This window comes from Polistes fuscatus, unplaced genomic scaffold, assembly GCF_010416935.1.
Source record: "Polistes fuscatus isolate 324 unplaced genomic scaffold, CU_Pfus_HIC Scaffold13, whole genome shotgun sequence".
In the NCBI taxonomy this organism is placed as follows: domain Eukaryota; kingdom Metazoa; phylum Arthropoda; class Insecta; order Hymenoptera; family Vespidae; genus Polistes; species Polistes fuscatus.
This window is the reverse complement of record NW_025113031.1, coordinates 330,918-346,619: the sequence shown is the minus strand read 5'-3', so window position 1 is coordinate 346,619 and position 15,702 is coordinate 330,918. Positions and strand designations below refer to the sequence as shown.

At 38.1% G+C, this 15,702-nt stretch overlaps 1 protein-coding gene across 13 annotated transcripts in view; it reads left to right on the top strand.

Annotated features, from left to right (window-relative positions):
* The window catches only part of LOC122513717 (collagen alpha chain CG42342), a 125,107-nt gene that overhangs the window by 81,222 nt on the left and 28,183 nt on the right, over positions 1 to 15,702 (top strand). For 8 of the 13 annotated variants that reach the window (XM_043630168.1, XM_043630173.1, XM_043630172.1 and 5 more), the window contains exons 2-7: positions 4,171 to 4,259; positions 5,502 to 5,537; positions 7,041 to 7,076; positions 9,216 to 9,287; positions 11,008 to 11,094; positions 12,347 to 12,400. In XM_043630168.1, coding sequence (XP_043486103.1) covers positions 4,171 to 4,259; positions 5,502 to 5,537; positions 7,041 to 7,076; positions 9,216 to 9,287; positions 11,008 to 11,094; positions 12,347 to 12,400 — 374 coding nt within the window. The remainder of the gene's footprint in view (positions 1 to 4,170; positions 4,260 to 5,501; positions 5,538 to 7,040; positions 7,077 to 9,215; positions 9,288 to 11,007; positions 11,095 to 12,346; positions 12,401 to 15,702) is intronic. The other 5 variants (XM_043630162.1, XM_043630166.1, XM_043630169.1 and 2 more) reach the window with 5 other exon arrangements.

The window sequence follows — 15,702 nt, the reverse complement described above, 5'->3', positions numbered from 1 at the left end:
ATTTTAAATGGTTATGGGGAAAGGGGGCGGAGGAGGGCTACTCGGAAATAACGAGCTTTTACATCGGAGTGTACTTATCCGTGCGTTTATATCTCGAGTCAAGCGTTAATTAGAAATTACGTTCTATACGTGCGAGTGTTGTTGGGAAAAAAAAAGAAAGGAAAAAAAACAAAAGAATTATCGTCAATGATTAGGTTTGAAAAAACTGAACGCATCCGAATGGTAATCGTCGAACGAATGAAATAGCTCGTCCACGGGGATTTTTGTCTCTTATTTCGATTGCTCGAATGGATTTTACGGATGTACGACGCGGTCGTGGAAGAGAAAAACAAAAGTAAGAAAAAAAGAATCAACGACGAAACGAACATCAAAGTACCTCTTATCTCTCGTAGCGGTGAAAATCGTTTGTACGAGGATCGACGTTTAAAAACGAACGGCACGTACGCGAGACGAGATCGCATCATCGCGATCGCAGGAGTCAGCCAGCTATGGAAGATCGCAAAAGCGGAGCAAAAGAGGCTTAATCACATGGAAGTAACGCGCAACGCCGCCCCTAGTAGTAGTAATAGTAGTAGTAGTAGTCGTAGTTTCGCTCGTTCGCGTGCTTTCTCTATTCGGCAATGTCTATTTTGTAAACAAAAAGGTTCTCTCGCACGCGAAAAGTGGCCCGGAGTCAGCCGGTCTCGGAACTTTGCCAAAACGTCGCGTTGATCTCGTTCCAATCCGTGCATGAGATATCCACGAGGTTTGACCGAGCCTTTGTTTCTATCTTTCTCTCTCATAAGTATGTTTAAAGCAAAGAGACAGAGAGAGAGAGACAGAGAGAGAGAAACTCGAGTTTTATTGTATCTCGCATCAAACGTGTATATTTCGGTCTTGTCTAGACTCCTCGTCCTTCTACACCCCCGCTACCATTTCAACTTCGTACTCTTCTATCGTTCTTTTTTTTTCTCTCTCTCTCTCTCTCTCTATCTTTATCTCTCTTGTTATAATTTGTTATACCCGATGGGGTTGGCAAACGAGGCGACAAGAAAATCGTATTCCTTCCTCGTTTCCTACCTACTTTTTTTTTCGCCCGCTTTCAAATTTTGATTTTTCTTGATCTACTAATAATATAAGCTAGATCATTTTGTTAACGGCGGGGGAGTATACTACTCGGAAATAGAGAATTTCAGTAGGAGTAATACGCTCGAGCGGAATGAAAAGGACGATCGAAATCATTCGCTTGTTTCACGCAACTTTCCTCGTTATTCCCAGTATTTCTCGACGAGTACGCTTCAGCTGAGTAAGAGAAAAAGAGATAGATAAAGAGAGAGAGAAAGAGAGAGAGAGAGTGAGAGAGATCGACCCTAGTACATTTTCTCCGAGTGGTGCTCTGTACGTTTGGAAGCCGGCTATACAAGGCTCCAGGCTTTTTGAACAAAAGTAAACGCTCCAAGGGCTTTTCTCTATCTCTCGATACAAAGTACTTTAGTTTGAAACTTAAGAAATTTTCAACGATCTCTCATTTCTAATATCTTAATTAAATTACTTTCGTATTATTTTAAAATATGAAAAGCATCTGCTAAGGAGTTTGTCTATCATAATTCTCATTTGAATAATAAAAACACGAAAGGTGATTTATATCGGTTGCAACGAAAAATATATTTTACTTTATCTATGGATAAAACGATATAACGAACGCGATCGTTCGTTATTTGAATTATTTCCGATATCTCATTTCAATCAAATTCAATATAACGCGTAGCATTTATACAAAAATTCTCGATCATATGGTTCGCATCTGAATAGACAAGACAAGAACGATGATGACTTAACGCTTGCTTTGAAAAACAGATCTGCTTGTACGTGGGTGGTGGTTAAGGGGTTAAAGGAAAGGGGGAAGATAATCGTTATGACAGGAGATAGAGGATGGTTTTTCTATTCTTGAGTCTGGAGGATCGTGTTCGACCAGATGCCTTCCCTCTCGATCACCTACGATAATCCAGGAAGGGACAAATGCTTCGCACATGAATACACCATTTGTGTGCTCGAAGAGTGTCCCGCGCTTCTCCCTCCTCCTGCCCTTCCGATCTTACCATCCTACTCTTGCTCGTATCTACGCTCGGCTTCTTTTCTTTTGGATGTCGTCGAGTTGACCATGCCCTAGTAGCACTCGTGTCGGTATACGTTAAGTACACGGCAGCTGTCGCTGACAAGTGCTAAGCTACGGCAAAAGGATCGACACTGCACTGCAATGCACTGCCCTGCCCTGCACTGCATTGCACTGCACGCCATGCTACGGGACGGCACGGCACGTACGCGTTATTTCCACACGCGAATTTGTATTACCGACCCGTCCTAGATCACCCAACAACAGCACATGCTAAGGTCAAACGTAATTTTCTTCGAGAGCTTTTCTTACCCTTTCATATCCCCGATACACCCCTCTCGACATCCATCCCGACTCTCAACCCTTCCTCCTTCCCAGCTTGATTAAAATCAACTACGGCTGGTAAGTTGCATATACGACAACTTCTTCTCCTCTAACACACGCCATTTCAATTAATTTTCTAATTCAATCTAGAGGAGAACACCGTCGTTTTAGGATTTCGTTATTACGAGTGCGTGACAACCGACGAAAGGCCAGTTTAATTATAGGGGCTGATTTATTTTGATTGCAAAGAGAACAAAAAAGACAAGGAAAAGAAAAAAAGGAAAAAATAATAATAAAAGGAAGAAAGAGACGAAGGAACATATATATCGCCATAAACGAATACTATCTGCGTACGTAAAGGGAAACGAAAAGGAAGATATATACCATGTTTCCTCTCGTCACGTGCGTTATTCTGATTTCCGGCTCGGGACAAGCGACTCGTTTAAAGCCGGGGATTCCCCCCTCTCTCCCTCCTTCTCTCAGGGGATAATTCAATCGAGATTTATTCCCAGCTTGTTCTCGGGGCTGGTCAGGAACAGAGGACGCAAAGCACTCTTGACTACGACGAATACAACGGAAAGAGAAAGAGATGAGAGAACGGCATTCGGACATTTCAACAGGCCCGGGAGCTTCTCTCCTCTCTCTCTCTCTCTCTCTTTTTTTTTTTTTATTTTCCGTTTATCGCTGGCGGCAATATTCCGACGGGGTGACGTCATATCCTCCAAAGAGAGAGGGACCCACCATCGCAAAATCGAAATCAACCCAAACTCCTTTCTCCCTCCTCCTCCTCCTCCTCCTCCTCCTCCCTTCGTTCTTTTCTTTTTTCGTCACTCGAACGAGTGAGTACGTACGTACGCGGGGGCACACACAAACCAAAGCCATTTTTCGTGATTCGATTGATAATAAGTGAGCTTTATGAATCACATTTGATGTGTGCCTGCTTTCTTTCTTTCTTTCTTTCTTTTTTATCACGTTCCTTCTCGTCCATTTACGTTATTGATTTTTAAGAAAAGAGAGAGAGAGAAAGAGAGAGAAAGAGAAGATGAACGGAATTACGTTGAAGAGAGATCTGTGGTATCAATCGTTCGTAGTTCTTTCAATTTTGGAGATGGACGAACGTGATATCCTCGCTATCTCGCACAAAATGTCTATTTGCACGGATCTCTCTCTCTCTTTCTTTCTTTCTTTCTTTCTTTCTTTCACCGAGTTCGCCAGCCACTTGGAAAATGAAATGAAGAATTTTTCGAATGCTATAGCGCAATTCTTCGATAAACGAAAGAGAGAAAAAAAGGAGTCGAGATGAGAAGAAAAGTCATATTCCAAATGAGATAAGTTGTTAAATGAATTTTTTTTTTTACCGCAATACGATAGAGTACCCACCGTTGTAAAACAATTCGAATTTGTCTCCTATACGAAATAACAATGTTTTTCTTCTTCCGATATTTTATTCGTAATACCTTGGGATAATACTACGAGGATTCGCGTTAATAGGTGAAAAAGTCATTGCAAATACCCTCGAACGAAATTATAGAAAATTCGTGTTACAAGTCTAATCGTAGATACCAAAATAGTAGACTTTTCAGCGGGGATAAATTTATGAAACGATCGTAGATAATAATAATAATAATAATAATGATAATGATAATGATAATGATAATGATAATAATATCTGTTGAATGATAAAGGCACACAGAAATTGGATTTAATCGAATGGAAGATATTAAGAGAGGACGCCTTTGGTTTGTGCGTTTCAGGTCCACCGGGGAAACCAGGTCCACCGGGAGAGCCAGGGAAAAAAGGGAAGAAGGGCAAAAAGGGAGATCCCGGAGAGCCCGGGCCGCCGGTGAGTAGTGCACTCGATCCAAAGCGATCGACTACCAACCACCACCACCACCACCTACCAACCCCTTGCCACTCGAAAAGCACGTTTCGTTCCTGTACCACCCCGCCCCATCCCATCCCCCGAGCATATATCGTAGCGCACCAATACACACGCACCCGTAGAATAGTAGACAACCGCAAATGCCCGAGCATGACATAGTACAGTAGCTAACGGTATACACGAGCCATTCTTGATCGCGCGAACGAGGATGACGAAGAAGAGGAGGAGGAGGAGGAGGAGGAGGAGGAAGAAGAAGAATAAGAAGAGACGAGTATTCTCTTCGAGATCCGTTTCGCCATTTCTTCTCCACTCTTTCGTATAAATCAAGAGATACCGGTTATTTACCAGGTAAAATAGGGATCCTCCTTTTCGACGTTAAACACCGACCAACGTATATAACCGCTCAACTTAAAGAAATATATAACTCATCTTCGATCTTTTTTTCTTTTTTCTTTTTTTTTTTATACAACAGACGTTGACAAATCCTTCTACAAACAATAAGTGTTTTTTTCTTTTTTTTTAATCTTCTTCTCTCGCTCCTCTAAAACGAAATAAAACGAAAAATAAAAGGAAAGAAAGAAACGTTCCAATCGGTATTTTTGGAAACCGTAGATTCGCGCAGTTATCGCAGTTTTGAAGGTTTCAGGATCAAATAGAAACGAGTCGTCGGCAGCCAATTTGTGGCTTCGAACACGATCATCCTTTTTGATCCAGAATTGTTGCAGCGACGCCAACCCTATCGCGATTCTCTCTCTCTCTCTCTTTTTATTTCTATCTTTATTTCTTTATTTATCTCTCTTTGTTCCGTTCGAGTTGTGGTACTCGCCACTGGATCCAAGATCTTGTGGTCGCAGGGGCCACGTCGAGGTATACAACGCGTGTCGCCCATTGGCCGCACGTTTGCACGCTGCGGGAATATCTAATTGGCCGGAATAATTATCGGTTTGCTCCTTAACGGTGTACGTACTTACGGTGTTTACTTTTTTTTTTTTTTTCGTTCCTTTCTTTCTCCATCTCGTTTATTTTTATTTAACTTTCTCTCTTTCTATCTTTTTCTATTCTATTTCCCATACGATCCACACGACGATAGGATCACGATCACGACTCGTGGGCACGGAACAAACGCTTTTGCATGAGCGCGAAAGTACCTAATCCCTTTCCCCTAGTAAACGAGTTTTTAATTTGTTATACCCCTTCTTACAGGGTGTGGCCGGGACGCCGGGCAAGAACGGTTTTCCGGTATATTATTTTTTATTTTCTTTCCATTCCTCTTTCTATCTCATTCTCTCTCTCTCTCTCTCACTCTCATATTCTCTCTCTATCTGTCTTGTCGCTCGTTATATCTAGCTCTCTCTCTCTCTCTTTCTATCTATCTATCTCTTTCTCTTTTTGTATTCTCATCGTTTATGTGATTGCAATCATCAAATTCTATCGTTTATCACGCTGCGATTCTTTTCTTCAGCTTCGATCCATTGAACCCCCCTCCCCCGCTCAGCTTTATTTTCCTCATCGAACGTCCCTCTTTTCTTCATTTCGTTAATTTTTTTTTTATTTATTTATTTCTTTCTCTCTATATATATATTTTTCTTTTTCTTTAATTATTATTTTATTTTTTATTTTTCTTTCGTTCATATTTTTTTCAAAGCAGTCTCATTACACAGAGCCCAAATACGTTTCGCCTATACGCGACAATCTGTCGTATGGTCTCCAAATACGTTGGCTCGTTTGTAAAATTGGCAGCGGAAGTGTAATTTTCGCATAGCTCGTTGTAGGTGTCCGATACGAGGTTTTCCTGTGCTCTCTGTTGGACTCATCATCATCAAAATTGATATCGCTATCTACGATGATAATATATTGAACGTTGATGCTGTTACTACTACTACTCGATATTATTACGCGTCGATCAATAAACCAAACGGTTCGCGAATGTTATATCAATCATAACGCATTTGTTGGCAAAGAGAAAAAAAAAAAATAAATAATATATATCAAATCGAATACGATCCTTTTTAATTTATTATCATCATCGAACTTTTTGTTTGATTTGAAATATTATTACACAACGAAGTTTTCTATTTTTTTTTTTTTTTATACGACAATCGTTAAAATCATTTTCGTACGTTTATTAAAACTAACGTCTCGTTAATGCTCGTTAACATTTTCGTCCGCCGTTTTTCATTCCCCTTTTTTAGTAGAATAATATTGGAACGATCATAATCGTCGATAACTGAAAATTGATAAACGCGAGAAGCATAAAGCCGAGAAATAATGCCAATAATAACAGAACACGATGAATGACGTAACGGCATCGTCATTCGAGCTAGCTAGCTAACCAGCTAGCTGGCTAGTCGGCCATGACTTGCGCTGCTAATATTTGAATTTTACGTGAAAGAGACACGTTTAAATGAAATATCAACGATGGGAACATTGAATTTAACAGCCGTCGTATTTGGATACGCAGTATGATTGTTATCGTCTCATACATACCTCTCAATGGTGCCTCAATCTCTGTCGCGTTTGCTCATCCTACTTGCATATATACGTGTATGTATGTGTGTACGGGTGTACGTGTATATATTTATATACATGCATACACGTATATACGTTTGTACGAATCTATACATATACGCCAAGGAATGATATTATCTTCAAGGCTAAGCCTAAGCCCACTCGAATTTTCACTTTCCTTCGTTCGTCGTTCAAATCGTCGTAAGAACATTATTAATAAGTATCTTCTTTCAGGGACCAATCGGTTTGGACGGACCTAAAGGAGATCCGGTAAGTTTATCGACACCTACCAGATTCTTCGTCGCAATTCACGCAATATCTATTTTTCAAATCTACGTGAAAAAATATCGAACAAAATCTCAATTCGAGTAATTCGAAAATATTCCTAACGGAAAATTACGACAATACGTAATCCAACCTAAGTAAAACGAATTGGGTTTGTTCGTGCAAATATTTCGTGCAATCAATTTTGCACTATAATAATATATTCGTACGATTTTTTTGCATTAAATGTTAAGTAATATTTATCGATAGAAATTTGTTTGTTTGTCCTGACACGGAAAATCCAATTTGTATGTCATTCGGATATCTCTGCCTGCGCGATCGAAGATATATCGTAACAAACAAAATGCAACAGGTACCGAAGGATCGAGTAAATTTCATTAAACGTCGATCACTTCTACCTCCCTCCTTCTCTCCCTCCCTTCCTCCCTCCTTCCCTCTTCTTCTCGCTCCGTCCGAGAAACGAAAAATAAAAAGAAGAAAAAACAAATACAAAACGATGCGCGAAAGGACATGCTCGACGTTGTTGACAGCTACCGCCGCTGCCGACAATCTGACGTGCATTTGTCCCCTTTCCTCCCCCCTCCCGTCACGTATACGTGTGTGTATGTAGTTAACAGCAGAAGCAGAAGCAGCAGCAACGCGTATAAGCAATAGAAAGACGTATCGTCGTCGTAGTCGTCGGGGCCATTTTCGAAGTGCGAATTTATCAGAGATAAATCTGATATACGAGTGACGTCATGTGTCCACCTTCTCTCTCTCTCTCTCTCTCTTTTTTTTTTAGAGAACAAATCGAAACTTTTCAATGGGGAAACACTAAAATATCGTGTCTTTATTGGATTTTATTTAAAAAAAAATAAAAATAAAAATAACCGTACGAAAACATTATTAACGTTGCATACAAGAAAATAAAAAGAAAATTTAATTTCTCTTTCATTGGTAAAAAGTTTATTGTATTTTTTCCCTCCCGATAAAAACAATCCCGATTGATTGATTTAAACCAAAAAAAAAAAGGAATGGGAAAAAGAAAATGAACAAACAAAACAATGCAACGGCGAGAAAAAGAGAGAAGGTTCACGTATTTCTATTTTAAATAACGAACCCAGATAATATATATGCATTCATGTTGTTTCCATGCAACCATGCTTTAACCTAGGAGACATAAGAGAGAGAGAGAGAGAGTGATGATACCAACGTGTGATCGAATTTCGTTCTCAGCGAACGGTGAGAAGGGTGTCGTACCAATCCTAAATTCGCGACTGTGTATATGCACACGTATAGATGGGATAGAAAATAGCTAGAGAAAAGATCGTTTATGGGCTACTTCTCTATGTATTACGTATCTATCTATCTACCTATCTACCTATCTATCTTATTCTCTTATTGAGCAACGAAGATACCAAGCATCGTCGTTTCCGACCCGTATAAACAGACGGAAATTGGAGAGACGAGTGCATCGCAAATATTCCTAGATATTTGTCTTTTGGATGGACAAAAAGAAGAAGAAGAAAAAGAGGAAGAGAAGGAGAATGAGAATAAGAGAAAGAGAGAGAGAGAGAGAGAGAGAGAAAAAGACTTTGATCGACTGACTCGAAGGTGTACCTCTTTGCTTGTCTCTCTCTTTCTCTCTTTCTCTTTCTCTCTTTCTCTTTCTCTTTCTACATACACACGCCCGCGGGCTGACTGACCATGCAAACTATGGATTGTATATTTAGGTGCTTACCCCATCCTCCCGAAAAACCCACCAACCTTTCTCTCCCTACCTCTACCTGAAAGAAGAATCGACCAAGTTATTACCAGAAAATTCTACCAATCTATCTTTCGAGAAACATTTTATCATATGCAGTTCCCATTGGTAGAAAATTCGATTACCTTCCCCTCAACTATTATATGTATGCATAAAACCCACGATAAAAACCTGTTTTACGTTTACTTACATATATTTTTTTTTCTTTCATATTTCACGGATAAAATTTCAACGTTAAAAAGTTATTATCTCGAAAAGGGCAATATTCTCTAGCCACGTTTTGTGTCTGTGTGTGTGTTTGTGTGTGTTATGTGCGAACTTAACTTAAACGCTATTTCTTTTAATTATCTCTATTCACGTTTACCGTTGTTCACTTGCAGGGTCGACCCGGTGAGAAAGGGCAGAAAGGAGAACTTGGAAGCCCTGGTTTCGATGTCTTCTCAGCAGTAAAGGTACCTTACAAAACTACGTAAATGTGTGTGTCTTTCTCTCTCTACATGCGCACAAATATATATATATATATGTAGGATGTAAGAACGTGCGTATATACAGGATTTATATATTACAACGACACCCCAAGGATTTGGCACACGGAAGAAGGGTTTTAACGTGAAAATGTATCGCTTTCTACGCTCTTGTCGCTCGTTTCCTGCCCTTTAGAGACCGATCTGCTAAATTCTCATTCGCGTTACCTACGTACGTTCGTTCGTTCGTTCGTTCGTTCGTTCGTTCGTTCGTACGTACGTACATTCCTTCCTTCCTTCCTTCCTTCCTTCCTTCTTAGCGTAAAGCTACGTTGTATTCAGCTGGGAGTTACAAGGTACCACTGCGAACTTGTGAAAACCTCCGTTAAAGTATTCAAAGAGGTAAAATACGTTACGTGTAACGCGAGTTAAGCGATACATCTTTTCACATTGAAAAATATTCTTCCCGTATATAAAGGATTTTTTAAAGTAATTTTCTTTTAATTAAATAATTTCCTCTATTTTTAATTTTATCAAAAAGGAGAAAAATATTCTTAAAAAACGTTTTTACAGTTTCTAGATGGATAAAGAAAAAGTAACAAACGAAATAACGTTAATCTATTTTTCATATCGAGCGTACTAATTTTTTACTTTCGTATTTTTTCGTATGTCAGAGAAGAATTGTTGCAGTTTTTTGTTCGAAAAATCGATTTGTAACAAAACACCCTAGTGACACTTGTCAAATTTCATATTATTGTATTATATATTTAACAACGATCGTTACGAACCTCGTACGAGAGAATATTATTGGATAATATTATATATATCTGCAACTGTGTTTGTGTATAAAAGATAAAGAAAATTAATAGCCATAGTTATCAAGAGAACAAGAGATTTCGCGTAAACGACTAGTCGTAAAATCGCAAACGGCAAAATTTATTCCCTCTATCTTTATCTCGCTTCCATACTGTTATGAAATTCAACAAAATAGAAGAGTAGAACGTAATCGAAAGTAAGTTGAGTAAATTGGCCCGATACTCAATATTTTACCATTCCTCTCGCAATACTCGTATCGATCGTTCTTAAAAACATTAATCGTCGCTTCGTCGATTATACAAAATAACGCATTTACGTTCTATCATTGTTTCTTCATCATCGTCATCGTCATCATCATCATCATCATCATTTTTGTCTTCTTCTTCTTCTTCTTCTATATTTTACTTTGATCTATGCCTATCGTTCTATCGCTCTATCTTTTTCGTAACTAGATACGCACGTTACGAAACATATTCTTTTAACGCATTGCGAACGAAAAGTCGAAATATCGAAGCTAAATCATTTATTAATTTGCGTGAAATATTTTTCAATTAATTATACACATTTTCATCGTCAGTCAAATCCCTATTACTATCATTCCAAAAAATCTTTCATTTATAAACGTCAATTTATCAATTACGTGATATCGTTACAACGGCCGATAATTATGATAATCTATAAAAGAAAAAAAACGACAAAGATTTATATCTCGTTGTTCGTTCGCAATGCGTTAAACGTGGACGAAGCGGCTTAATTATTATTAAATAAATAAATAAATAAATAAATGAATGAAAAAAAAAGAATATCCGAATGAACGAACAGTCTCGATGTAGACTGACGAAATGTAGACTTGACAAATAAAATAAAACATCTTTCCTTCTTCCACCTACGGGTCAATGCACAGGGATTGGGGTTAAAGAGGTCGGTGACGACCCTCCGTGGCGGGACACTAGGATATGCGGAAATCGTCGCTCTGAAGGTAACCGGCCTCTTCCGTAAGCCGACACGTGCTGCTCGTGTCGCTTTCTTCAGGACCTCTTCTATCTCTCTCTCTCACACACATCACACACACACACACACACACACACACATTCTTTTTCTCTTTTACTCCAACATATCACGCAACACACACACAACTTTTTCTTTTCTTCCTAATATCTTTCCGTTTGTTCTTCTCTTTTCCTTCATTTTCTATTTCTATCTTTTCATTTCTATCTCATTTCGCAACATCACGAATCACTATCACTATTACTACCACCACCGCCACCTACAACACCATCGCCACCACCACTACTACTACTACCATATTCACCACCGCCATACAAAAAATGTTTCGATATATCCCTTTTGTATATTGTAAATTTGATTAGAATTTTGTCGACGAAGCCATAATTATTCCCATCCGATTAAACCGGATCGTCTCTCCTGTTCTCGTATTTTTATTTATTTAGACGTGTTGCCTATCTCATCTTACGGTGCTTTCGGTGTAGCGTATTTTTCTTCGTTGGTTTTATATGGTTAGAAAATACAAAGATGAATTCAATCGATCTACGTTTTATTCTAGAAAAAAAAAAAAAAGAAAAATCTAAATCTAAATCGTCAAATCATTTTAAAATGCGATCTTTATTTTTATTCGTACGAATATTATTATGATTATGATTATGGTTTTGATTATGATTATGATTATGATTATTATTATTATTATTCTTATTATTATTTTATCGTAATAAAATAATTTCGATCGAATCGCGAGACGATGATGTGATCATCTTTGGATTTTCTATTATACTTTGGTTTTTTGTTTATTTTTGGTAATGGTGTTCCTTCTTTTTTTTTCTTTTCTTGTTTAAAATTTAAGTTACAGTATTTAGGTATATACCTGGGCATGCCGCGGATTTGGAGCGAGAAACGAAAACCTGAGATATTATATCCCGCAAATAAAATGTAGTTACCATTGTTATTATAACCTTCCCCCTCCCCTTCCCCAAATCGCCTCTTTTAGCCTAGACCTCCTCAACAATCCTAAACTTCCCCATTTCCTTGACTTTCAAATCCGTCGATCTCTCAGATGGCGAAGATCGATGAACAAAAAAAACTATCACGATCTAACGCGTTTGAAGATCTTTCTCCCATGCCGCCCATCCACCACTACCACCACCACCACCACAACCACCATTAAGTTTGCCGTTCAGTAGCGATTTGGTTTTTACCCGTAGTTGACGTACTTCTAGGGACTACAGGAGCAGGGGCACAATATATCGGCGCAAACCATCATACAACTGAAAGTAAGTGCGCCTGCTCTTCTTTTTTTATTATCCACGTTCCTCTCCCATCCCCTCCTACCCCATATACCCCCTTTTCCATATCTAATTTTCTTTTCTTTAAAAAGAGCAAAATCAAATTCCATCAAATTCGTTCGACTTTTCGATAATACGCGTGTTTCGTACGATTGAGATTGCAAAGGGAATGAAATTGATCATTCGTGTTGACTTTAGTTAAAGAAAATATATTTATGTATAATATATATCTGTACATATATATATATCTTTTTTCTAAGTTATCGCGAAAAATTCTTATTTGATGATAAAGGCCTATATGATGTATCTTAAAATATCAAGGTAAAGCCAGAGAAGAAGAACTTTATGCACTTTTCTAGTCAACGCTATTTTATCTTCTATCATGTCGGAACCTTTTACGATTACACGTATACATATATATAATATATATGTGTGTGTGTATCTACCTCGCGTAACGTGCCTCTCTCTTTCTCTCTCTCTTTCTTTCTGCTCGTCGTCGAATAAATTTACTTTAAACGCGTTGAACGTCGCCCATGGTAAAAGAGAAAAAAAGTAAAAAAAAAAAACAAAAAAAAGAAAAACGAAAAGAAAAAAGAAGACGAAATTTTATTTCGTTGTGAAAATATAAAAGGGAGAAGAAACCGTTTGGCGAGCTCGAAAAGTCGAACGAAATGAGTATAGAGTACGGAGGGAACAAAAAAAAACAAAAAGAAAGAAAGAAAGAAAGAAAAAAACCTTGGTCTTGAGTCTTTCACCCGGTGAAAAAAATTATGCTAATTATTTACGGACTAATACGGCTTAACGTTACTACCGCGCGCATTTATTTTCTTGTTGTTGTACTACCTTTTGAAGCTCGTTTTTAACCAGTGGAAAATAACCATAAACACGTTCAAAATCCTTCTATACTCTCTTTCTCTCTCTTTTTATAAAGAATATTAGAAAAAGAAAAGAAATCTTATCCACCTTGTATCACCTTCTCAAATTTTGGTTTCTATTCGATACAAAATAAAAGAAACCAATCTTTCTATCTCTCTTTTTCTCTCTCTTTCTCTCTCTCTCTCTCTCACACATTTTTTCTTTCTTTATTTTTCCTACTTTATCTTTTTCTCTCTCACTTTTCTCTCTCTCTCTCTCTTTCTCTCAATCACTATTATATGTCATTTCCCTTCCCACCATTTTTTTTTCTTGCATGTCTCGACGTTTAGACACGATGGTTCACTTAAAATCAAACGCAATCGTATGAACGAACGTGTTTGCATATCGCATGAATACGTTTACGATAGGTAGTTTACATTATCCTTTAAATTTCCTCCGGCTACTTGCATGCATTCTCGTATGCATATGTACGACGTACATATATACGAGTATCTCTGTATGTATGTATGTACGTACGTATGTATGCACGGGTGTATACGTTTATATATTCTTGAAATGATTGCAACGCAACGGTTTGTGTATATTTAGCGAATGTAAAATAGCGTAACCCGTGCTTAGAAATGCATGTTTCTTTTGGTAATGGTACTTTGCGAATTACTCGTAGAAAAAAAAGGCTATCACTCTCTCTATCTCCATTTCGCTGTCCTCCATTTGCTTTTTCTTTCGTTTCTAAAGAAAAAGAAAAAGAAACTGAAGAAGAAGAAGATGAAGATGAAGACAAAGAAGAAAAAGAATAAAAGGGAAAGAACGTTCGTAAAAAATATTCCCGAGGTAAACGTAAATAAACTCGGAATTATTTTATACTTTTTATCGTAGATAAGGAAAAATAAAAAAATAAAAAGATGGGTAGAACCGAGAGGGAGGAATGGGGGTGGAAGGGTTGAAGTAACTACCCCGGGAACGAGTATTTTTGCTCATTAACAAAATCACTCTCCGGAGAAAGTAATGTTTTCCGTGGGATAATTTCAACGGTGGGGAAAAAATTGTTGGAACAAGGTTTCTCTTAAGAACCCATTGTCTATACTTTTATATATCTCGTTATCAAACATTTTTATATCTCTCCTTTATTTTTTTTATTTTTTTCTTTTTAACCGATACGAATATCAATCGTATTCGTTGGTTAACTCGTTGAGGAATATTAACGAACGTTCGTTTAGTTAGTTTTGCATTGCACGAAAATGTATGCGCGCGCAATCGTCGATGTCATTTTGCACGCGCACGTTTGTCGTCTTTGTCTTTTAATTATTTTCTTTTTCTATCTTTTTTTTTCTTTTTTTACACTTAATTTTTTTCGTTCAATCGGCTACTCGTTCGACACCTGCGAACTATCGAATGAAGTATATTTTCCAATGGAAGCATCGCAACCGTATCACCGTCCCTACCACTACCACTACTATCAATACTACTCAACTACCCGCAACTACTATCGAAAACTACAAGCATAGTCATAATCAGGCAAACGTGCATGCCGTATTTTCCGTGCGTGGAACTCGACTCTCTTGTCCTATGTATCACGGATCCCCCGTCTTCTCCCCATAGACCTAATAGCAGACACACCCATAATCGAACACACATGTACACACGCGTAACCATAGACAGAAGGATACACGTATTCATGTGGGAAGCTATCTCTCCTACGATAGATATCGGGGGTGATCCATCCTCGTTTCCTCGGCCACCGGTATGTTGTATTTGACATACGTACATGTACCATAGCGTGCCCATGCCCACATTATCATCGCGTATCCTCGTGTATATCGTCGTCTTTCACGTCTACTCTCGTTATAGGACCCAGTATCCGTAACCGTTCGTAATTCTCTCTCTCTCTCTCTCTCTCTCTTTTTATTTTTATTTTTCTATACCCACAATCTTGTCTAGAAGATATTGAAATTTTTCATTTTATATTTTTATCTATGTCGAGAGACTACCAACATATACATATACATATATATATTTTTATTATTACCATCCTGAACGATATTTAATATCCACGCTCGATCGAATACGTCGCGGCAGGATTTAATCGATCCTTTTCGTCGATCGCAAACTCGATTAATTCACGATCGGTTTCGTCCGGTATATAACATACCTTCCTTCCTTCCTTCTTTTCTTCCTTTTTTTTTTTTTGTTTTGGTTTTATTTCTTCTTCCTTTCGTTATTTTGTATTATTTTCTTTCTCCATGGGATTTTAATTACACGCCGAACGCGCTTTATATTTATTATATATAGAAGACCGTCGTCGTTCACTCGCGCATCAGTTAATTACCGGTTATATCCCTCTCTCTCTCTCTCTCTCTCTCTCTCTCCACTTTTTTCGCCGTAGGAGATCTCCCATTCGACTCAGGTAACACATT